The 24,039-nt window shown below is 37.7% G+C and overlaps 1 protein-coding gene across 4 annotated transcripts in view; it reads left to right on the top strand.

The window, feature by feature from the left end:
* Positions 1–24,039, top strand: part of FAM114A2 (family with sequence similarity 114 member A2) — a 195,184-nt gene that overhangs the window by 148,673 nt on the left and 22,472 nt on the right. For 2 of the 4 annotated variants that reach the window (XM_074378825.1, XM_074378826.1), the window contains exons 3-9: positions 4,263–4,486; positions 4,837–4,936; positions 5,315–5,407; positions 9,631–9,722; positions 10,905–11,039; positions 11,845–12,003; positions 12,649–12,772. In XM_074378825.1, coding sequence (XP_074234926.1) covers positions 4,263–4,486; positions 4,837–4,936; positions 5,315–5,407; positions 9,631–9,722; positions 10,905–11,039; positions 11,845–12,003; positions 12,649–12,772 — 927 coding nt within the window. Of the gene's footprint in view, positions 102–205; positions 1,520–4,262; positions 4,487–4,836; positions 4,937–5,314; positions 5,408–9,630; positions 9,723–10,904; positions 11,040–11,844; positions 12,004–12,648; positions 12,773–24,039 lie in introns of those variants that run through there. The other 2 variants (XM_010344585.2, XM_074378827.1) reach the window with 2 other exon arrangements.

Consider the following 24,039-nt stretch of genomic DNA (forward strand, 5'->3'; position numbering starts at 1 on the left):
CTCGGACAGACGGACCCGCCTCTGAGCTGACCGAGTACTTCCGGGGCAGTAGGAACGCCGAGTCGGCGGCGGTGACTGTGCTGAGGGTGGCGGACGTCTAGGTGCGGAGCTTCCTGGGACGAGGCAGGAGGGGTGCGAGGTCCAGGGGCCGGACCCGGGCAGCCGAGGTCGCTAGGGATGGGGAGGAGGCGGCGATCTGACGGTGGGCGGCGGACATCTCCCGGCAGGGTCGAGGGCTGTGAAAGCGCTTTGGTGATTGAAGCGCCACGTTTGTCTGAGGAATTCTGGTCGTTGGCAGCTTCTGGCCACTTAGTTGGGAACGGACGTGGACACCAGGTCTCTCGTTTGGGACCCGTTCTTGGATGTGTGAAGACCTGGAGACAGACGTATTAATAAGGACACAAACCACCACCACACCTAAGAGCGGCTGTCAACCTGGGGGCGGTCACGTGCCGGTCACTGTTCCGAGCCCCTCACCTATCGCGTCATTGAATCTTTGTAGGGACCCAGAACCCCATTTGACAGTTGAGGAAGCGGAGAGCAGACAGTTGACCTGACTTCCCCACAATCGCTGCAGGGCAGGGAGAAAGTTAGCTCCAGAGCCCCTGCTCTTAGCTACTAAGCTGTACTGTTCTCCATTTTGGTAAATGGGGCAGGTAGGGGGGGAGTGTGTGTGTGTGTGTGTGTGAGCGTATGCGTTTTTATTTCTTAAAAATATGGCTCAGCCATTTAGTTTTATTTTTAATGTTCCAGTTATTGGAATCTTTCTCCTCCAATTGGGAAAATAACTGGAGAAGAAGCCACAATTATTTCTACACACTTGCTACACAATGCCTGGAAAACTTACAAAAAACTAAATAGTGCAGTTCCACATACTTGGTGTTTATTCCTTTTTTTTTTTTTTAACCTTTTTCCTAGATATGAATGAGTTGAGAACAGAGATGCTGCAGTCATTCTAATAACGATGGTAATGATAATATAAACAGCTGTCATCATAACAGATTCCCTTCTGGCTTAGCTCAAATATCTGGCACAAATGAAGGAATAGAGATAACCAGTGTTTAATAATTTAGTTAAGGGACTCTTTTTGGCCCAGCATAGTGGCTCACGCCTGTAATCTTAGCACTTTGGGAGTCTAAGGCAGGGGAAGATTGCTTGAGGCCAGGCCTAGGGTTCAAGACCAATCTGGCCAACATAGCAAGACCGTCTTAGAAAAATTTATTTTGGCGTATGTCCTTCTAGTCTTTCCTGGAATTATATGAATTTTTGTAATATGTATATTATATATCCTACATATATACTATATCTAGTTATGATAATGATGTTTTGTAACCTGGAGAAAGTAAAGAAAAGATAGAAAACACGTATTCATTTACACAATAATTGAACTTTGTGCAAGAACTGTCTGGTCTTTCCTATTAGATAGGCTCTTGGAGTGAGTAGCTTACGTTAGTTCTCTATCTCCATAGGTACTGTGGTGCTACTTGGTATGTAGTAGGTACTCAAAAAATGTTTGCAGGTGAGTGAATGACTACTTCTAAGTTGTTTTGTATGTCAGTGAGTAGTTGTATCTGGACTTTTTTCTCTATGTGTTTTGGAAATATATAATGTGTTTATGTTATATACACATATATTCTTTTTTTTTTTTTTTCCAAGACACAGTCTTGCTCTGTCACTAGGCGCCAGGCTGGAGTGCAGTGGCGCAAGCTTGGCTCACTGCAACCTCTGCCTCCCGGGTTCAAGCAATGTTCCTGCCTCAGCCTCCCAAGTAGCTGGGACTACAGGCACATGCCACCACGTCCCGCTAATTTTTGTAATTTTTAGTAAAAACGAGGTTTCACCATGTTGGTCAGGATAGTCTCGAACTCTTGACCTCATGATCTGCCCGCCTCGGCCTCCCAAACTGCTGGGATTACAGGTGTGAGCCACCGTGCCCAGCCTATACCCATATATTCTAAACTCCATAGTGTCGTCTTAATCTACGTTTCTAGCTTCATGCCTCCACATTGTTATTCTCCCTGCTGTAGTAACTACTCCCTACTGTAACTGTCCATATTCCATAGTCAGATGTTAGGCCTTTGACTATGTCCATATGTTGTTTCCATATCCTTGAATCCTCTCCTTGGCATCATGGTCTGTCAAACTCATAAGCACCTTTTAAGGCAGTTGTTGCAAACTCAGAGGTTAATCAGGTACCACAATTTGAGTGAAGTAGATTTGGGTGGGGATTGTAGAGAGCTGGAGAGCAACTGCCAGGGCTAAAAGGGCCCAGCAGCTATTTGGCACAAGCACGATTACAAAGTTGAATGTGGGCCCAGTGTTCCTAGATCTTTCAGTTTTACAAGTGAGAAGTTGGAAACCTATATTTTTATATGAAGTATGATTTCTAAACGTTGGCAACTTATTTTTGCAAAGTTTACTGTGCAGGCCAAATAAAAACATCTGTAGGCAGGAAATGGCACTCAAAGTCCCAGTTTATGACCACTGCTCTAGGCTTACCTCAGGTACTTTATTCATGAATTACCTTCTCTGAGTCTAATGGAGTTCTTTTTGTTTTTTTCAGCATTTTGTGTATTGGAAGGTCAGGCAGGGATGTTTCAACGTTTCGTGTGTTGTACTGAATGCAGCATCTCAAATGCAGTGCTGCATCCAGTCTGCCTTAGTTTTAATATGCTTTTTTAATATGTTAGAAATATTTTGATGGCATGGGTTGGGTCCAGTTCTCCACTTAGTACATATCAGTACATACCTGTGGCATGTGTGTACATAAGTGTGAGACCTATTGGTTTCTACCCTGATAATTGTTGATTATGCTGGAAACTAATGTCTGTTCTTTGTGGAAAAACCAATAGTACCTTGGCTTTAATTGCCAAAGAGCTCTGCATTTGGAAGGAATTGAATTGAGTAACATTGGTATGCAGAAGTTGACATGACATAAATCCTATCTGATGGCTTGAATTTCATAATGTCCTGGAAAAATTGAGGTAGGAATGATTAATAACTAATGTGATTTTAAAGGAGAATCAGTAATAGGAAAAATTGATAAACTATATCTCATTAACATTAAAAACTTGCTCCATGAAAGGCCCTATGAAGACAGTTAAAAGATTGCTTTTAAAGGCTACAGACTGGAAAACGATTTGCAAAATCACATACTATACAGAGGACTTGAATTTAGAATATATGAAGAGTTCAAAATTCAACAGTAAAAAAGGAACCTCATTAGAAAGTGGGCAAAAGATACAAAGATATTTCACTGACGAGGAAATACAGATGGCATATTCACCCATGAAAAGATGTTCAACCTCACTAGGTCTTAGAGAAATGCAACTTAAATGCACAGTGAATCACCACACAAGTGATGCTGGCAAGAATGCAGAGAAATTTGATCACTTATACATTGCTGGTGGAAATGTAAAATGGTATAGGTAGTTTGGAAAAGATTATGGCAGTTTCTCAAAACTAAACATGAGCTTAACCATATGACCTAGCAATTGCACTCTTGGTCATTTATCCAAGGGAAGTGAAAGCTTATGTTCCCACAAAAACCTATACATGAACTTTCCTAGCCCTTTTGTTTATAATAGCCCCAAACTGGAAACCAATACAGATATCCTTCAGTAATGGGTAAATTGTGATACATCTATACTATGGAATACTACTCAGAAATAAAAAGGAAGGAATATTGATACACACAACTTAAATGGATCTTGAGGGGCTTGTGCTGAGTGAAAAAAGTCAGTCTCAATAGGTAATATGCTGTATGATTTCATTTATATAACATGTTGAAATGACAAAATTACAGACATGGAGAACACCTGTCCATCAGAGAGATCAGTAGTTGCTTTGGGTTGGAAGGAGTGTGAGAAGTGGTTATGGCTAAAAAAGGATAGCACATGGGATCCTTGTGATTGAACTATTCTAAATCTTGATTGTGGTGATAGTTGCACGAAGCTATACATGTGATAAAATTTTATAGAACGAAATACAAATGAGTATGTGTAAAACTGGTGAAATCTGAATGAGATCAGTGGATTGCATCAGTATCAGTTTCCTGGTTATGATAATATATTTGTGTCAGTTTTACCATTGGGAGAAACTGGATGAAGGTGTATAGGATCTCTGTATTATTCCTTATACTTGTATGTGAATCTATGATAATCTAAAACTAAAAAGTTTAAACAAATACTTTATACCAAAGAAGCCTATATAAATGTATGTGTTTTTTTGTTTTTTTTTGGTGGGGGCTTTCATTTTACCAGGTGATGTCCTAATCATGTCAGATAAAGATAGTATTGAGACTCCACTGCTAACTGAAGCAGCCCCCATCCTTAAAGATGGAAACTGTGAGCCAGCCAAGAATTCTGAGTCCGTTGACCAAGGTGCCAAGCCAGAGAGTAAATCAGAACCTGTGGTTTCTACCCGGAAAAGACCAGAGACCAAACCTTCCAGTGACCTTGAGACTTCAAAAGTTCTCCCTATTCAGGTATCACAGACTGCAGGCAAAATAGAGTATTTATTAAAGTATTAAGGTTTAAAATGTTGGGGCTAAAGGATATTTGGCATAAATACCAATTTTGGATTGCACTTATTTCTTTCTCTTTACAAATCTCAAATATAGTCATTTCAGTTCTATAAATGCCTTTATGAGTAATTGTTTTTGCTATGTGGTACTGACTGTCTGCCAGTCAAGCAATACATTTCTTTAGCTAAATAATATGTATTTGTTCACCCATGCTTTTGGCTAGTAATTAGATACCTTGTCTGTACATGCTGATATCCCTCTAATTTTTTCATTTTTCTTGCCTTTCGTTTTTCCTTCTACTGGGAAATTAGGATACTGTTTCCAAAGATGTACCCCAGACCAGATGGGGTTATTGGGGGAGCTGGGGCAAGTCCATACTCTCCTCAGCTTCAGCTACAGTAGCCACAGTAGGTAAGATCATCAGTCACTTAGTTATTTTTTTTATGTGTTTTATACAGATCTGTGTTGCAGATGACTTTATTAATAATTCTTCTTCCAGACTTTATAGTTTGAGGATGCATTAGTAATGATGGGCTGATTTATACTGCCACTAGAGTTTGCAGCATTTCCTCATTAGAATGTTAAGTCTAGGAATTATTACTGTAAACTTAGTCTTTGTTGATGAATCAATTTTTTTAAAGGAGATAGTGCCAAGATTAGTTATATATTGTCAAAATAACATGTCTTCTGGTCATAAATGATTTTAAAAATCTTCAGGTTTGATTTTTGGTTTGTTTCTTCAGTTTTGGTGACTAATAGCAAAACAAAGTTATCATTTTTTCTCATTAGGACAAGGTATTTCAAATGTCATCGAGAAGGCAGAGACTTCTCTTGGAATCCCTAGTCCCCATGAAATTTCAACTGAAGTCAAGTATGTAGAAGGTCAGTATATAGAAACATAAAGACCTAGAATTATGAATTGAAATCGAACGGTTGAACTAATTTTTCAGTAGGCATTTATTGGACATCTGATACTCAGGGTTATCATGGGACTGTGGTGAGAAAGAGGATTTAGAGTCTTTAGACCCCTGTTAGACGTCTGTGTCCTTTAACTTCTGATGTCTCTTCGCTTTCCACATCTGAAATAGGATATTTTATATCTCAAGTGACTGTTAAAAACATTTAACAAATAAAGCCATGAATATACAATATAAAAGTTGCTTAGCATTTTGCTTGGCATAATTGAGTAACAGAACAGTAAGAGTTAGCTGAATCTGCACCCCAGATCAAATGGGGTTATTGGAGGAGCTGGGGCAAGTTCATTCTCTCCGAGTCTGTTGTGAAACAAGAAAAATATTTTAATGTATTGCTTTGGAGGTGTATTCTTGTGTTTGGATTTTTATGAAGACTAAGTTTAATTCTAGAGGCTTGCCTTAATCAGACAGGAAACCTAATCTCAGACCATGAAAGCTAGAATTATAACCAGAAATCAAAAGGGCCTGGGACCGGAAAATAGGAATCTTTTTAAGGCCTGGTTTGCATTCTTCATCTTTAATGGGCTTTATTGTCTCTCACTCTTGTTTCTTTTTGCTGATCTGTCTCAGTTTTTTTCTTGAAGCTGACTGACTTTTGCTGCTTATTTTCCTCAGCTCCAGCTTTATATTGAATCCTGGCCTCAGTTATTTCCACTTCTGAATTCCTAGGTGAAAGAATTAGATTGGTCGAAACTTGGGTCATATGTCCATAGATTAGTTATGGCCAAGAGACAAGTCACATTGTATGAACATGGCTGCAAAGGACTATGTATGTGAATTGGAGGCACCGTTCTTAGTGATGCCTGCATCAGTTAAACTGTTTTAGCTGCAAGTAACAGAATATGTAAATGAAAGAAAATATATTTTTCTCTACTCTAGAAGTAGGCTGTTCAAGAGTTAGTTTAGTGGCTCCATGATGTCAAGGTTCTGGGCTGGCTTCTCTACAGTATTCTTTGTTGATTTCTTTATACTTTCTTTATGGTTGTCCGATAATAATACAACTCCAAGTATAGTGTTCTAAAACAACCATGCTCAAAGTCTGGAATGAAGTAGATGGGAAGTGTCATGTCTCCTCATGCATCCCTCTTTCTTTAAAGAGGGGAAATGTTTTCCAGCAGTCCCAAGCATGTTTCTTCTCGAATGCCATTGCCTAGAACAGGATTTCATTTTCTCGATGTAGCAGCAAGAAGTGCTGAGAGAGTGAATCTTGGGCATTATGGGAAACCTCAAGATCAGGATATGGGTTTAGCAGGCAAGAAAAAAGGGGATTAGACGTGGCTTTGAATATGTAAACAGCAGCATCTTCATGGCATTGAAAGATGTCTACCACAGAGAGCCATGTTTTAAGAAGGGATTTGAAAAACTGGGTGAATTCTGAAAAGAGTGGGCTAGATAATGTAAATCAAAAAGTATCCCAGACGGGTCTCAATCAAGTTTAAGGTTGAGGACGCACCTGGTAAAAAGGAACACAAACCACAGAAACAATCTGCCTTTCATACTTTTTTTGAAGAGGATATGAGGACTTCAATATTTAAAGGAGAAAGAAGGGGCTGTAGGGGAAAGAGGAAGAAAAAAAAGGGAAAGGTAGATAAAGGGGGCAAGTGGTTACCTTCTTTTGAATCTTTGATCAGTGTTCACTGAATCCACATTTTACGAGTAAAAGGAAAGAGCAGAGGTAGAGTCAATTATGCATTTGTCTTATGCTCAGCAAATTGGCAGTTTACATGAGATAAAATAAACGTAGAGTAGCTACCTGTGGAAACATCTGGCCTTCTGTCTGGCCTTTCTGCTTAGGAACAAAAGGAAAGGCAGTTTTTTGTGTAACTTAGCCTTCAGGTTAACTTTTCCCTTTGGCATAGTAAATGTGGGGTCCTGAAATTTTATTTTCTTTCACAATAGTGAAATGTCTAGAATTAAAGTCTTAGAAAGTTGAAGGAATTATGATTATTGAATCTTGTAATCTGGAGAAGGGAGATTAGGAGAATATACTAGTCCTTTTCATAACTTGGAAGACAGCATGGAGAAGAGGATTTAGGTTTATTATTTATGGTTTATGGGGAGAGAACTAATAACTAGTACCACTCAGTGGAAGTTATATGGAGTTAAGTTTTAGTTTAATAAAAGAGTTTAACAGGGAGAACTTTCCAGAATTGCAATGGACTGCCTTTTGATACTAAGCCCCTGGTATCTACTAAAGTTCCTGAGGAAGGAGTTAATTCCTCTGCCAAGGATATGTCTTGTAGTCAACATGTATCTTTTGAGAACTTTTAGATAAGCATAGGCCACTGATGGAAATCATTGATCATCTGTTAGGGATTTTTTTTTGTCTTCCTTTAAATGGTGCTATCTTCTGGTTTGCTTCTGTTGGCAGGCAGTTAAGGTATCTGCAACTTAAATTGATGCTTTTAAGGTTGTTTTTTTTTTTTTTTTTTTTTTGAGATGGAGTCTCACTCTGTCACCCAGTCTGGAGTGCAGTGGTACAATCTCAGCTCACTGCAACCTCTGCCTCCTGGGTTCAAGCTGTTCTCCTTCCTCAGCCTCTCAAGTAGCTGGGATTACAAGCATGCATCACATCTGGCTAATTTTTGTATTTTTAGTAGAGGTAAGGTTTTGCCATGTTGGCCTAGTCGGGTCTTAAACTGCTGACCTCAATGATCCTCCTGCCTTGGCCTCCTTTTAAAGTGCTAGGATTACAGGCATGAGTGAACTGCCATGCCTGGCCATAGCATTTTTTTAAAAGCTTGTTTAGGGTGAGTCTAGAGTAGCCTTTACTCTAAGTACTATTTATCCCTACTGCTAAGTCTTGACTCTTCTGAAGTCTCCACCTTAATTCCCAGGTGTTTAATAATGTCTCTGTTTTGGTGGGTTGGAAGTCAAATGTCTCTCAATCTAGCATGAGCTCTAGGGATTGTTTAGCTTACAGCTCTGTTCTAGTTCTTTGTATAGATTTATGGAGTCTCCCAGTGCCGGAGCAGTGTAGTATTTAAGCAAAAATATCTAAAGGTGTCTTTGGGCATGCCTATACAGATTCATATCTCTTTAGCCATGTGGCTTCCTTCTCTGTGGTTTTTGACCTGCAAATTCCAATTGCTTTAGCATACCCAGATTCCAGTCTGTATTTCTTCCACTCACACTGATTGCCATGCCCCACTTGGGTTTCTCTTCCATCTGTCATGGTCTGGAAAGCTCCTCTATATAGAAAGCCAAGCCAATTGTAAGGTTCATTTATTTATTTATTTTTCTTGTGTGAACCAAAGCCTTGTACTGCTCATTGTCCTATGTCTGAAGACAGTTGCTTCTTATATATTGTCCAATTTTTCAGTTGCAACAGAGGGGCTTATCTAATACCATGGCTGGAAGTGGAAGTCCTCTCTATAACAGAGTATTTCATATACTTAAATTATTTGGTGTAATGGTTCTTTTCTTGTGTGAGATTTTTAAAGTTAATAGATTATTTTTTTGAAACATACCCATTTTCATATGTCCTTTTGATTTTTATAAAATAGACTGGATTTTTAAAAATCAGGTTTATTTTGTTATAATTTATACACAGTCAAATTTATTCTTTTTAAGTGTACAGCTTTACATGTTTTGACCAATATATGTATGCTTCTGTTTATACTGTGTAATCATAGTACCCTGTGATTATACAGATATAGAAAACATTCTATATAGAATTATCAGTACAGTTATATAGAATGTTTTCTATATCTGTATTGATAATTGGGACATAGAATATTTTTATTATCCCGAAAGAGTTCTCTCATTCCCATTTGTAGTCACTCTGTTCCACTTACTCTCAGTTCTTAGCAATTACTGATCTCTTTTCTGACCTTATAGTTTGACTTTGTCCAGAAGAATATATAATTGGAAATCATACAGCATATAGTCTGTTGTATATATCAGCAGTTTGTTTACAAAACTGGATTTTATTTTTGAAATGAAATAAAAATGAAAACTGTCTATCTTAGCTTTTATTTTAGAATAAGCAAATGGTTTAAAAAGATAAAAAGGGCTAAGACCTGTGTGTAGGAAACAGGGTCTAGTTTTAAAAATTTCACATAGATGCTAATAAAGCAAAAGAGTTAAGGGACCTTTCCTTCATGTTTACACATCCCCTTCCTCTTGTAGGAGAGACAAATGCCAAAGAGAATAAAAACTCCTCCCCAGTGGCCGGGCCGTTTGGTGTATTCTCGACCATCTCTACTGCTGTTCAGAGCACAGTAAGTAAGAAAGTGCAAGGTGGCCTGTTCCCTTCCATTATAGTAATGGGTTTGCATATCTTTCTGTCTCTTTTCTTTGGATGGTCTTTAGACTGATTACTGTTAAAGGGGTTCAAGCCACTGAAGATCAGTCACTTTGATCTTATGGGTGGAGTGAATGCTACTTGAAGACATTCATGAAAGCAATAAAGAAGAAAGTAGGAAATAAAGGAGTAGCAATAAATAAGGGAATAGGAGTTACAGAGAGCCAATAGACATATTATTTTATGGATTAGGAATTTTTAATTTGGAGGCCCTAGAAAATGCTTTACAAAAATATTTTTCTCATAATTGCATTTTTTGGACAAAGGGGAAATGTGATCTTTGTGACAGATATTTGCAAAACTGTGATTAAAAACATTTGTAAAGGATTATCTAGGAAGCTAAAAGTCTTTCCTACATAAGGATAAATAGCTATTTTTTTATTTTAACTTTTTATTGAAATATACACGCAGAAGAATGAAATAATAAGTGTTGTTTGAATTTTCAGTATGAAACACCCAGACTAAGAAACAGTGTTATCGTACGTCAGATCCCCCCACCGTCTTGTGTCCTCTCCCCATTTTCTGTGCCTTCCTCTCTTCCATTCTCCTGTACCATGAGAACCATAATCCGGACTTCTGCTATCATAGGTTAATTTTGCCTGCATTTCAGCTTTATATAAGTGGAATTAGATATATAATAATCTAGCTTCTTTCAGACAACATTGTGTTTGTGTAATTTATGGTGCAGTTTGTGTGGTAGATTCAGTTTTCTTTGTTAAATTTCATTGCGAAGCTTTGTCACATTTTATTTGTTCATTCCACAGTTGGTGAGCATTGGGGTAGTTTTCAGTTTGTAGCTATTACAGACAGAGCTGTTATGAACATTTTTGTACATGTCCTCTGATGAACCTCTGTACTTAATTTCTGTTAGGATGTAACCATGAGTGGAATTGCTGGGTCATGCACCTGTAGTAGATATTGACAGACAGTTTTCCAATGTGTTTATACCTATTTACATTCCCGCAAGCAGTGTATGATTGTTTTATTTGCCTTACATTCTTACCAATGCTTCGTATTGTTAGCCACTATTTTTATATAATAAAAATATGCAGATGTGTTTTCTCAATATTGTTGTAATGAGGTTGCATGTGTTTTCTAGGGAAAGAGCGTTATCAGTGGGGGTTTGGATGCCTTAGAATTCATTGGAAAAAAGACAATGGATGTGATAGCAGAAGGAGATCCTGGATTTAAAAGAACCAAGGGTCTGATGAACCGAAATGCTACACTATCTCAGGTACTGATTATCTTTACCTGTTTACTTCCTGTTTCTGTTTTTGCCTTTGTTTACTTGGGACCTTGTGTTGTCTTTGGAAGAATTTTCAATAATTTTTTTATTAAGGCGTTTTTTGGGGGGTCAGGGAGGGATCATTGAGAGCTCTAATGCTTACAAAATACCCAGCTCTTTGTTCCTCCTCTTTCCTTTTGCATGAGCCTCCCATCAGTGCAGTGCCAAATGCTAAACCCTGTCAGGTTTTTTGTTTGTTTGTTTGTTTTTTAACTAGATTAATGTTTAAGTCATTTTCAGCAAAACACTTGGTTCCTTGGGTGTTATTTCACTGTCTGGGATCAAATTATGTGGTCATCCGGTGGCTCACGTCTTTTATCCCAGCACTTTGGGAGGCTGAGGGAAGCAGATCACTTGAGGTCGGGAGTTTGAGATCAACCTGACCAACATGACAAAACCCCATCTCTTCTGAAAATACAAAAATTAGCTGGGCGTGGTGGCGTATACCTATAATCCTAGGTATTCTGGAGGCTGAAACAGGAGAATAGCTTGAACCCAGGAGGCAGAGGTTGCAGTGAGCAGAGATTGTGCCACTGTACGCCAGCCTGGGTGACAGAGCGAAACTGTCTCAAATTATTTGTGATCATTTTTCTTTCTGCAGCTCCTGAGCCTACCAGATTTGAATTGTAATGCCAAGAATAAAAGGCCAATCCTCTGTACTGTAACTTGTCTCATCTTTCCTTCCTTCAGTTCTCAAAACTGACCCTTGAGCTGTCATTATTTGCTACAGTGTAATGCCTCTATCTCTTTTTAGGTTTTACGAGAGGCGAAGGAGAAAGAAGAGATATGGACCTCCAATGAGGTTACCATGGAAACAGACAAGAAAACTCATTATGGGCTACTCTTTGATGAATTTCAAGGCCTTTCACATCTGGAAGCTCTGGAGATGCTTTCCCGAGAAAGTGAAATAAAGGTAATTCCAAGCCAAAATCTCAACTGGAAAAAGCCTTCAAGTAAAAGAATGCTTCATAGTTTTTTTCTCTTTGTACATTTGGAAGATGAAATGTATTTTTGATAGAGACTTGAGATGCCCTGGAAATACTACTACAAAATAAATTGAAAAAACTAATGTTTGATTGAGCTAATTGCTAGAAATAGAATTAATCAAGTATTAGTTCTGTAAATTTAAACAAAAAAGACAGATTAACAGGTCGTAATAGGACATTTATTATTTTTCCTTTTTTTTTTTTTTTTTTTTAACTTTCTTTGGCTTAGGCTGGCAAGAAATCTGTTGACTTGAGCTGCCAATTTGTGTATGGTTACCTGTTACCTTTTAATTGATTCAAGATTATCTCATTTTTCTGTGATTTCTAAGCTGTTGTTAAGCACTAATAATTTCCAGGCATTTCTGGCTGGTATTACTTTTAGAAGTACAGATTCTCCCTACCTTCCTGTCATAACCAGCCTCTTGTGTTAAGGTTCTTATGGAATAACTTGTGCTGGCTGGTGAGCTCATAATTTTGACTTCAATTTGATCTACATATAGTCTCTTCCCTTTTTGTGAATGTTTTTCTTTTCTTTCATACTCCTACAACATTTTATTCTTATATCCATCCAGGTGAAATCTATCCTTAATTCTCTAAGTGGAGAAGAATTAGAGACTCTAAAACTTGAATTAGAGCATCTCAAAGAAGCATTTTCTCTAGCAGAATTTTGTGAAGAAGAGGAAGAAGAGATAAAAGGTAATATGAAAATTTAGTATCTAAGTGGAGAGGATGCAGTGTGTTTGTATGCAGTGCATTGCTCTTGAAATAAATTATCTCTGGTTATACTGGCTTGATTTTACTTTTTTAGTGAGGTTTTTTTTTTGAGACAGAGTCTTGCTCTGTCGCCCAGGCTGGAGTGCAGTGGCGTGATCTTGACTCTTCAGTGAGATTTTTTATGCAAATAATCTGTATAAAGTTCTCTGCGGTCTTGCACCTGACTACGCATTGATGGGGGCAGTTGGCCTTATGCCAATGTCTCCCTACCTCCTTCCAACCAAATTCTTTGTGGCTTCTCAAAGTCTAATATTGCAACTCACTTCTTTGCCTGTTTTTCAGTTAGAAAGCTGCTCCCGTCTCTTGCCTCAGTTTGACTGGTCATTCATATGAGCTTTTATATTCCTAGGTACTTTACCTCTGCCTCTCTGACTCTTGTAACTCTTGACTCGGTCTTGAATTGAGGCATGCAGGATGGCAATTATCTAAAATGTGGGTGATAGTTTGTCTTTTTTTATTTGGAAAACTCTTACACTATATTTTAATAGCTGCATTTCTCAGAAAAGTGCCACTTTTATTTAATCTTGTCCTTGATGAAGAAGTAAAAATTATTCATTTTATTAAATCTTGACCTTTAAGTATACATCTTTCAAATATTCTGTGTGATGCCTACTGAAGTATGATGGTTGTCTCAGGAAAAGCACTTATATTATTTGAGTTGTGAGCTGAACTATATGCCTTCTTCATGGAATACTATTTTTACTTGAAAGAATAACAGTCACATAGACTATTCAGAATAGGATATTTGACAGACATTTTTCTGAAAATTAATGAAGAGAGCCTTTTCTTTAAGGAAAGCAACTAACTTATTTGTGACTCATGATAAAAATTTAAATGAAGGTTAAAACTTTGTAAAATGTATTTGCTACTGTGGTGAGCTTGACAGCTTTCCCGTGCTTACAGACTCTGCTGATGAAGTTGGTGGTGATCATATGTTAACAAATATGATCTGTGTTTTAACAGATATGTTTTGACAAACATGATCACTTTTTGATATTTTAGAAACAACTATGATGACATTTGGAAAACCTGCATAACTCAGAGAACCAATGTTTTCTAAGTATCAGATCATCATGGGTAAAAGACCTAATGGATTTTAATTTAGTGTACAAAATTTTATGATATGGTTTCAGGTATATTGCAATATGTTCATTACAACTCATTTTTAAGAAATGACCACTTGCTGAGTTTTGGGATGGTATTAAAGAATATTAATAATCATCTGAAAATGCTATTGAAATACTTCTTCCCTTTCCAACTATGTATCTTTGTAAAGTTGGATTTTTCTTCATGTACTTAAACAAAGCAACATAACAGACTGAATATAAAAATAGATAAGAGAATTTAGCTATCACCTGTTAAGCCAGACATTAAAGAGATTCAACCATAATGTTAAATGGTGGCACTATTCTCACTAAAAGTTTTCGTTTTTCAAAAACATAGTTTTTAAAAATAAAAAGTATGTTATTTATGTTAATAGGTAATGTGAGTTTACTGTTTTTAATGAATTAATAAACAGTTTTATATATACATTTGTATATGTATATGTGTGTACATACATGTATATATGTACACACATATATACATATATACAAACATGTGTATATAGTGTACATATATACATATATGTATGTATATATGTATATATGTGTATATATATACACACGTATATATATATATATATATATATGTATGAAACTTACACTAAAAAAGCTATTTGATGTTCTCAAAAAGTTTTAAGAGTACAATGAGGTCCTGAGACCAACATGTTTGAGAATTAGTAGATTAAATTACCTAAACTGCAGTGCTTTAAAAATGTATCTGATTGCTTTTTAGAATTGTACATCTTTATTTCTTTCTGTTCATTTATCTGTTCATCTTTTACTTCACTGTTAGTGAGCTGGCTTCTGACATCCTCTGAATCTCATTTGTTTTTCTGTTTCTAATCTGTGGGTGAGAAACCAGATGACTAGTTTTATTCGAGTTGTCCATTAAGAGCCAAGAGCTCTCAGTGAGGGTCTTAAGAGTCTTTCTTGTGACAGAAAACATAAAGTGAAGTATGTGGATTCTCTACAAACAGGGACTTTTTTTTTCTTTTTCTTTTAAAATCAGTTGAGAAGAAAGATACATTTGTATCATTTATAATTGCATAGTTATCTTTACTAGTGCTCTTTGTCTTTTATTTTTTTTCAAAGTTTTTTTATTTTCATAGGTTATCGGGGAACAGGTGGTGTTTGGTTACATGAGTAAGTTCTTTAGTGGTGATTTGTGAGAATTTGGTGCACCCATCACCTGAGCAGTATACACTGCACCCAATTTGTGGTCTTCTATCCTGCACCCCCTTCCCATCTTTTCCCTCCGAGTCACCAAAGCCCATTGTGTAATTCTTATGCCTTTACATCCTTGTAGCTTAACTCCTACTTATGAATGAGAACAGATGATGTTTGGTTATCCATTCCTGAGTTACTTCACTTAATATAATAGTCTCCAGTCTCATCCAGGTCACTGCAAATGCTGTTAATTCATTCCTTTTTATGGCTGACTAGTATTCCTTTGTGTGTGTGTGTGTTTATGTGTATCACAGTTTCTATCCACTTGTTGATTGATGGGCATTTGAGTTGGTTTCACGTTTTTGTAATTGTGAATTGTGCTGCTATAAACATGCGTGTGCAAGTATTTTTTTCATACCATGACTTCTTTTCCTCTGGGTAGATACCCATTAGTGGGATTGCTGGATCACGTGGTAATTCTACTTTTGTTTTTTTTTTTAAGGAATCTCCGCTCTGTTTTTCATAGTGGTTGTACTAGTTTACATTTCCATCAGCAGTGTAGAAGTGTTTCTTGTGCACTACATTCACTCCAACATCTATTATTTTTTGATTATGGCTATTCTTGAAGGAGTCAAGTAGTATCACATTGTGGTTTTTATTTGGATTTCCCTGGTTATTAGTGATGCTAAGCATTTTTTCATATGTTTATTGGCCATTTGTGTATCTTCTTTTGAGAATTGTCTATTCAGGTCCTTAGCCTACTTTTTGATTTGTTTGTTTTTTTCTTACTGATTTGAGTTCATTGTATATTCTGGATATTAGTCGTTTGTCAGATGTATAGATTGTGAAGATTTTTTTCCTACCCTGTGGGTTGTCTGTTTACTCTGCTGACCCTTTGGCCATGCAAAAGCTTTTTATTTTAATTAAGTTGCAGCTATTTGTATTTGTTTTTATTGCATTTGCTTTTGGGTACTTGGTCAGGAAATCCTTGCCTAAGCCAATGTCTAGAAGGGTTTTTCCAATGTTGTCTTCTAGAATTTTTATAGTTTCAGGTCTTAGATTTAAGTCCTTGGTCCATCTTGAGTTGATTTTTATATTAAGGTGAGAGATGAGGATCTAGTTTCATTCTCCTACACGTGACTAGTCAATTATCTCAGCACCATTAGTTTAATGTTTTTGTTTGCTTTGTCGAAGATCAGTTGGCTTTAAGTATTTGGGTTTATTTCTGGGTTCTCCATTATGTTCTGTTGGTCTGTTTGCCTATTTTTATACCAATACCATGTTGTTTTGGTGACTATGGCCTTATAATATAGTTTGAAATCAAGTAACGTGATGCCTCCAGATTTATTCTTTTTGCTTAGTCTTTCTTTGTCTGTGTGGGCTTTTCTTTGGTTCCATAAGAGTTTTAGGATTTTTTTTTTCTAGTTCTATGAAGAATGGTGGTGGTATTTGGTAGGAATAATGTTGAATTTGTAAACTGTTTTGGGCAGTATGATAATTTTCACAATGTTGGTTATACCATCCATGAACATGGGATGTGTTTTCATTTATTTGTATCGTCTATGATTTCTTTCAGCAGTGTTTTGTAGTTTTCCTTGCAGAGGTGTTTCATGTTCTTGGTTGGGTATATTGCTAAGTATTTTATTTTTATTTTTGCAGCTATTGTAAATGGAGTTGAGTTCTTGATTTGATTCTCTGCTTGGTCACTGTTGGTCTGTAGAAGAGCTACTGATTTGTGTACATTAATTTTGTATGTGGAAACATTGCTGAATTCTTTTATCAGTTCTAGGAGCTTTCTGGAGGAGACTTTAGGATTTTCTAGGTGAGCAGTCTTATTACCAGCAAACAGCAACAGTTTGACTTCCTCTTTACTGATTTGGATGCCCTTTACTACTTAATCTTGTCTGATTGCTCTGGCTAGGACTTTCAATACTGAGTTGAAGAGGAGTGGTGAAGTGGGCATCCTTGTCTTCCATTTCTCAGAGGGAATGCTTTCAACTTCTACCCATTCAGTATTATGTTGCCTGTGGGTTTGTCATAGATGGCTTTTATTACATTAAGGTATATGTCCCCCTTGTATGCTGATTTTTTGAGAGTTTTAATCATAAAGGGATGCTGCATTTTGTTGAATGCTTTTTCTGCATCTATTGAGATGATCATATGATTTTTGTTTTTAATTCTACTTATGTGGTGTATCACATTTATTGGCTTGCTTTTTTTTTTTTTTTTTTTTTTTTGAGACAGAGGTTTAGCTGTATTACCCAGGCTGAAGTGCAGTGGTGCGATCTCAGCTCACTGCAGCCTCCACCTCCTGGGTTCAAGTGATTCTCTTGCTTCAACCTCCTGAGTAGCTGGGACTACTGGCATTAACCACCATGCCCAGCTAATTTTTGTATTTTTACTAGAGTCGAGGTTTCATTATGTTGGCCAGGATGGTCTTGATATCTTGACCTCCCAAAGTGCTGGGATTACATACAGGTGTGAGCCACCACGCCCGGCCCTGACTTGCATATGTTAAACTATCCCTGCATCCCTGGTATGAAACTCATTTGATCACGGTTGGATTATCTTTTTGAAATGTTGTTGGATTTGGTTAGCCAGTATTTTGTTAAGGATTTTATGCTTATCAGGTATATTGGTTTGTAGTTTCCTTTTTTGTTATGTTCTTTCCTGGTTTTGGAATTAGGGTGATACTGCCTTCATAGAGTGATTTTGGGAGGGTTCCCTCTTTCTTTATGTTGTGAAATAGTGTCAATAGGATTGGTACCAATTCTTTTTTGAATGTGTGGTAGAATTCTGCTGTGAATCCATCTGGTCCTGGCCTTTTTTTATTGGTAATTTTTTTAATTATCATTTCAATCTTACTGCTTGTTATTGGTCTGTTCAGGTTATCTAATTCTTCTTGATTTAAGCTAGGATGGTTGTATCTTTCCAGAAATTATCCATCTTCTTTAGGTTTTCTAGTTTATGTGTGTAAGGGTGTTCTTAGCAGCCTTGAATGATCTTTTATATTTCTGTGGTGTCAGTTTTAATATCTCCCTTTTCATTTCTAATTGAACTTACTTGGATTTTCTCTCTTCCTGGTTAATCTTGCAAGATTCTATTAATTTTATTTGTCTTTCCAAAAATCAACTTTTTGTTTCATTTATATTTTGTAATTTTTGTTTGTTTCAGTTTCATTTTGTTCTGCTCTGATTTTGATTATTTCCTTTCAGCTGTTGGGTTTGGGTTTGGTTTGCTCTTGTTTCCCTAGTCCCTTGAGGTATGACGTTAGATTGTCTGTTAGTGCTCTTTTGGACTTTTTGATGTAGGCATTTAGGGCTATGAACTTTCCTCCTAGTACCATCTTTGCTGTATCCCAGAGGTTTTGATAGCTTGTGTCACTGTTGTCATTGAGTTTGAAGAATTTAATTTCCATCTTGATTTCATTTTTGACCCAGTGTTCATTCAGGAGCAGGTTATTTAATTTCCATGTGTTTGCATGGTTTTGACGGTTCCTTCTGGAGTTGATTTCCAGTTTTATTCCACTATGATCTGAGAGAGTAGATGATATAATTTCCATTTTCTTAAATGTATTGAGGCTTGTTTTGTGGCCTATTATATGGTCTATCTTGGATAAAGTTCCATGTACTGTTGAATAGAACGTCTATTCTGCAGTTGTTGGGTAGAATGTTCTGTATATATCTGTTAAGTCGGTTCATTCCAGGGTATAGTTTAGATCCATTGTTTCTTTGTTGTCTGTTTTGATGACCTGTCAAGTGCTGTCAGTGGGATATTGAAGTCCCCCACTGTTGTTGTATTGCTATCTATCTCATTTCTTAGGTCTATTGGCAATTGTTTTATATATTTGGGTGCTGCAGTGTTAGGTGCATAACATATATTTAGGATTGTGATATTTTCCTGTTGGACAAGGCCTTTTACTGCTATATAATGTCCCTCTTTGTCTTTTTTTAACTGTTGTTGCTTTAAAGTTTGTTTTGTCTAATATGAGAATAGCTACTCCTGCTCACTTTTGGTGTCCATTTGCATGGAATGTCGTTTTCCACCCCTTTACCTTAAGTTGATGTGAGTCCTTATGTGTTAGATGAGTCTCTTGAAGGCAGCAGATGGTTGGTGCGTTCTTATCCATTCTGCAATTTGTGTGTCTTTTAATTGGAGCATTTAGGTCATTTACATCCAACATTAGTACTGAGATGTGAGGTCTGTTTTATTCATTTTGCTGTGCGTTGCCTGTGTACCTTGTTTTTTTTTTTTTTTTTTTTTTTTTTTAATTGTATTTTTGTTTCTTAGGTCCCAAGATTTATGCTTTAAATAGGTCCTGTTTTGTTGTGTTTCCAGGATTTGTTTCAAGATTAGAGCTCCTTTTAGCAGTTCTTGTAGTGCAGTTCTTGTACTGCTGACTTGGTTGTGGCAAATTCTCTCAGCATTTGTCTGAAAAAGACTGTATCTTTCCTTCATTTTTGAAACTAAGTTTCGCTGAATACAATTTCTTGGCTGATAATTGTTTTGTTTCAGGGCCCTAAAGATAGGGCCCCAGTTCCTTCTAGCTTGTAGAGTTTCTGCTGAAAAATCTGTTGTTAATCTGATAGGTTTTCCTTTATAAGTTACCTGCTGCTTTTGTCTCACAGCTCTTGAGATTCTTTCTTCTGTCTTCACTTTAGATAACCAGATTACAACGTGCCTAGGTGATGGTGTTTTTGTGGTGAATTTCCCAGGTGTTCTTTGAGCTTCTTATATTTGGATATTTGGATGTCTAGATCTCTAACAAGGCTGGGGAAGTTTTTCTTATTTTCCCAAATGTGTTTTCTAAACTTTTAAATTTCTGTTCTTCCTCAGGAACGCTGATTATTCTTAGGTTTGATCATTTAACATAATCCCAGACTTTTTGGAGGCTTTGTTGTATTTTCTGATTCTTTTTTTTTTTTTTGGTCTTTTTTGGAATGGGTTAATTTGAAGACCTTGTCTTTAAGCTCTTAAGTTCTTTCTTCTGTTTATTCAATTCTATTGCTGAGACGTTATATAGCATTTTGCATTTCTGTAAGTGTGTCCATTATTTCCTGAAGTTTTGATTGTTTTTATTACATTGAGTATTTCTCTCCTTACTTCTCATATCATTTTTTTAATTTCCTTAAATTGGGCTTTGCCTTTCTCTGGTGCCTCCTTGATTAGCTTAATGACTAACCTTCTGAATTCTTTCTCAGGTAAATCAGGGATTTCTTCTTGGTTTGGATTCATTGCTGGTGAGCTAGTGTGATTTTGGGGGGTGTTAAAGAACCTTGTTTTGTCATATTACCAGGATTGGTTTTCTAGTTCCTTCTCATTTGGATAGGTTCTGTCAGAGGGAAGGTCTAGGGCTCAAGGCTGTTGTTCAGATTCATTTGTCCCATGGGGTGTTCCCTTGACGTAGCACTCTTCCCCTTTTCCTAGGGATGTGACTTCCTAAGAGCCAAGTTGTAGTGATTGGTATCTCTCTTCTGAATCTGACCACACAGCAAGTCTCCCAGACTCTAGTCTGATACTGAGGGTTGTCTGCACAGAGTCCTATGAACTCTCTGTGTGGATCTCTCAGTTGTGAACACCAGCACCTGTTCTGGTGGAGGTGGCAGGGGGATGAAGTAGACTCTGTGAGCATCCTTGGCTTTGGTTGCTTAATGCACTGTTTTCATGCTGGTGGCCTACTGCCAGGAGGTGGAGCTTTCGAGAGAGCATCAGTTGGGGTAGTATGGGGAGAAATTGGCAGTGAGCAGGACCCTAGAACTCTGAAGAATGTACGTTCTTTGTCTTCAGTCACCAGGTTGGGAAGGGCAGGGTTAGGTGTGTCTGAACTCAAACTCTCCTTGGGTGAGTCTTGCTGTGGCTGCTAAGGGGGATGGGGATGAGGTTCCCAGGTCAATGGAGTTAATGTTCCTAGGAGGATTATGGCTGCCTCCACTGTATCATGCAGGTTGTCAGAGAAGTTGGGGAAAGCTGGCAATCACAGGCCTTATCCAGCTCCCATGCAACCCAAAGGAACAGTCTCACTCCCACTGTGCCTGCCTCTCAGCAACACTGAGTCTGTTTCCAGGCAGTGGGTGAAAAGGGCTGAGAACTTGCCCCAGACTACCCACCTCCCAGCTGTGAAAGCAAGTAAGGCTTTCATTCTTCCCCTGCCCATGGAGTCCACACACTGGATTCATGCCCTCCCCTGAATTCTGGCCAGAAGACTTTTTTTTTTTTTTTTAGACGGGAGTCTCACCCCATTACCAGGCATCAGGCTGGAGTGCAGTGGTGCGACCTCTGCCCACTGCAATCTCCGCCTCCCAGGTTCAAGCAATTTTCCTGCCTCAGCCTTCTGAGTAGCTGAGACTACAGGCGCATGCCGTCATGCCCAGCTAATTTTTTTTGTATTTTTAGTAGAGACGGGGTTTCACCATGTTGGCCAGGATGGTCTCAATCTCTTGACCTTGTGATCTGCCTGCCTCGGCCTCCCAAAGTGCTGGGATTACAGGTGTGAGCAACCGTGCCCAGCCCAGAAAACTTTTTGATCAGTTCAAATTGTTACAGAGTTCAACTGGAGGTTTCCTTCTTCCTGTGGCTTTTTCCCCAGAGCCTCTGGCCATCCTCCTCAAGGCCCCCTGTGAGGCAAGGTGGAAATTGCTTGCTAGGGTACCCAGAAAGCCCATAGGGGTTTTCCCACTGCTTCCGCTACCCTCGTATTTCACTTGGCTCTCTAAACTGACTCAGCTCCTAATAAGGTGAGATTCTTCTTCCACAATCTATACCTTCAGGTTCCCCGATGGGGTGTGTGTTCCAAGGCGAATGATTTCCCTTTCCCACTTCCACACTATTTGGGGACTCACAGTATTTGGGATGTTTCCCGGGTCCTGCAGAGCAATCCACTTCCTTCAGAGGGCATGTGGGTTATCTTGGCTTTCCTAACATATTCCTGCAGTCTTTCTGGAGCAAAAGTTTACTGTGCGAGCCTCCACATGCTGCTCTGTCCATCCGCGTGGGAGCTGTAGTCTAGTCCTGCCTCCTGTCTGCCATGATCTCTCCTACTTTTGAGACTTTTTCTTTTTTGTTTCCATTTGTGTTCTGCATTGTGTCCTAAGAAGTCAAACTGGCTGGCTATATAGCATCTTGCTAAATGACACCTTATTCTATGTAAAAGTACTTGTCATGATTGGAAAATGGTTCTTGAATACAAGTTTTTAAAGCTGTCCTGAGATATTGAGAAGGCAGTATAGTGTGGTGAATAAAAGGATGGGTTTCAGAATTAGACTTGGATTCAAAATCAAGATCTGCCATTTACTAAGCCATGTGACTTTGGGAAGTTACTTAACGCTGAGCTGCTGTTTCCTTATCTGTAAGAAGACTATGCTAATTCCTCTCAAGTTATTGTAAGGACTAAGTTGAATATTATATTTAATATATGGCACATAGTAAGCACTCAACAAATGGTAGCTATTCATATTTTCATTATTAGGAGGCATAAGTAAATAGGTAAAAATATGCATTTTAAAAGTCTTACTTAGCAGAAAACCGATAATACTGATTTTGATTTTCTTAAGTTGCTCCATTGTTCCTAATCAAGCCCTGACATGACAATCCCGTTATTTATAAACTTAAGTTATTTGTATGTAGTTCCATTAACAGTATTTGTTCAATTTACTCAACATCTGGCTTTGCATAGTCATCAGAAATCCCAGTCTTTAAATAACATTCAGAGAAATCCAAGTAGTTTTCTAAACAGAGGGATTTGTGTCTATGATATTTTTTTCTCCTACTTGTTCACCAAACAGAACCCTGAAAAGATAGCACTGGATTTCCTCCACCCCTCACTCTGCCCCAGCCTTCCCCAGGATTTTGGTTGAGAATGCAACAGTGACCTTAGTCGTTAATTATATCTCTATGAAGCTGTTTTTAAAAACTGTGGTGGTAGCAGAGGGGAGAGAATACCCTACAACTTGGTTCTGGTGATGTTGGTTATCTTCATTTTCCATCAGCATCCTTGGTTCTTGCTCCTCTACCTTATGTACCTGATTCATTTTTTTCAGAAGGAGCCTTCCTGCTTGGAAGACTCCAGCCACTCTACACAGTCCCTCTAAAGCACTACCCCTGTTTCCTTTCCATCCTTACACATTTTTATTCTAAGGCAATAACTACTTTTTCTACTCAGTTCTAAAGAGAACAGATGACTATAAGCTTCAGATTTTTTTTTTATTACAACTGTTAGCAGTGTTTCACATTCAGACATAATATATGGGTATTTGGATGTTTATGAATTATATACAGGCACTACCATAACAATATATAATTTACATTCTAAAATATACCCTAAAATAGAATTTTTAATAGAATGAGATAAATCCCTATAAATAAAAAGTACAGTTTTCCCCTGCCCTCCATTGAATTATTTTGTGAACCCCTTTGGGTATATGCATCCCACTATGGATTCAGATTCATCCCTTGTATCCAAATTATAAATTATTTGGGAAAACAAAATGTCTACCTAAACGTAGATTTTAGATAGTAGGATGTTCTTAGGAGTTGTTTAGATGAGTTATATAGGAAGAGTTGTATCAGTAGTGAGATCAGCTTTTCCCAAACCTTATTATACCTGAGATCACTAAATTATTGAATTCTCTGCCTTAAACACCAAGAGAGAGGAACAAAAGGATAGTGGATGGTGCGATAGTAGCCAAGATACACTTTTTATTCCTGGGAATATTAGGGAAGATGCTGAGTTTGAAGCAGTAATGATTTGCCCTGGCAAACTGTAGACTCATGAATTAAGAAATATTCATATGGACTGTAAGTAGATTGCTAAATTTCTGTGTACAAGAATTCTCTTTTGCATTCTAAGTTGCAGAGAAGCCTTGGGCTAGAACACAAAGTGGGGAATAGATAGGATTCAGATGAGTGGAGAGGAAAGGCAGC

This window comes from Saimiri boliviensis, chromosome 1 (assembly GCF_048565385.1).
Source record: "Saimiri boliviensis isolate mSaiBol1 chromosome 1, mSaiBol1.pri, whole genome shotgun sequence".
Taxonomy (NCBI): domain Eukaryota; kingdom Metazoa; phylum Chordata; class Mammalia; order Primates; family Cebidae; genus Saimiri; species Saimiri boliviensis.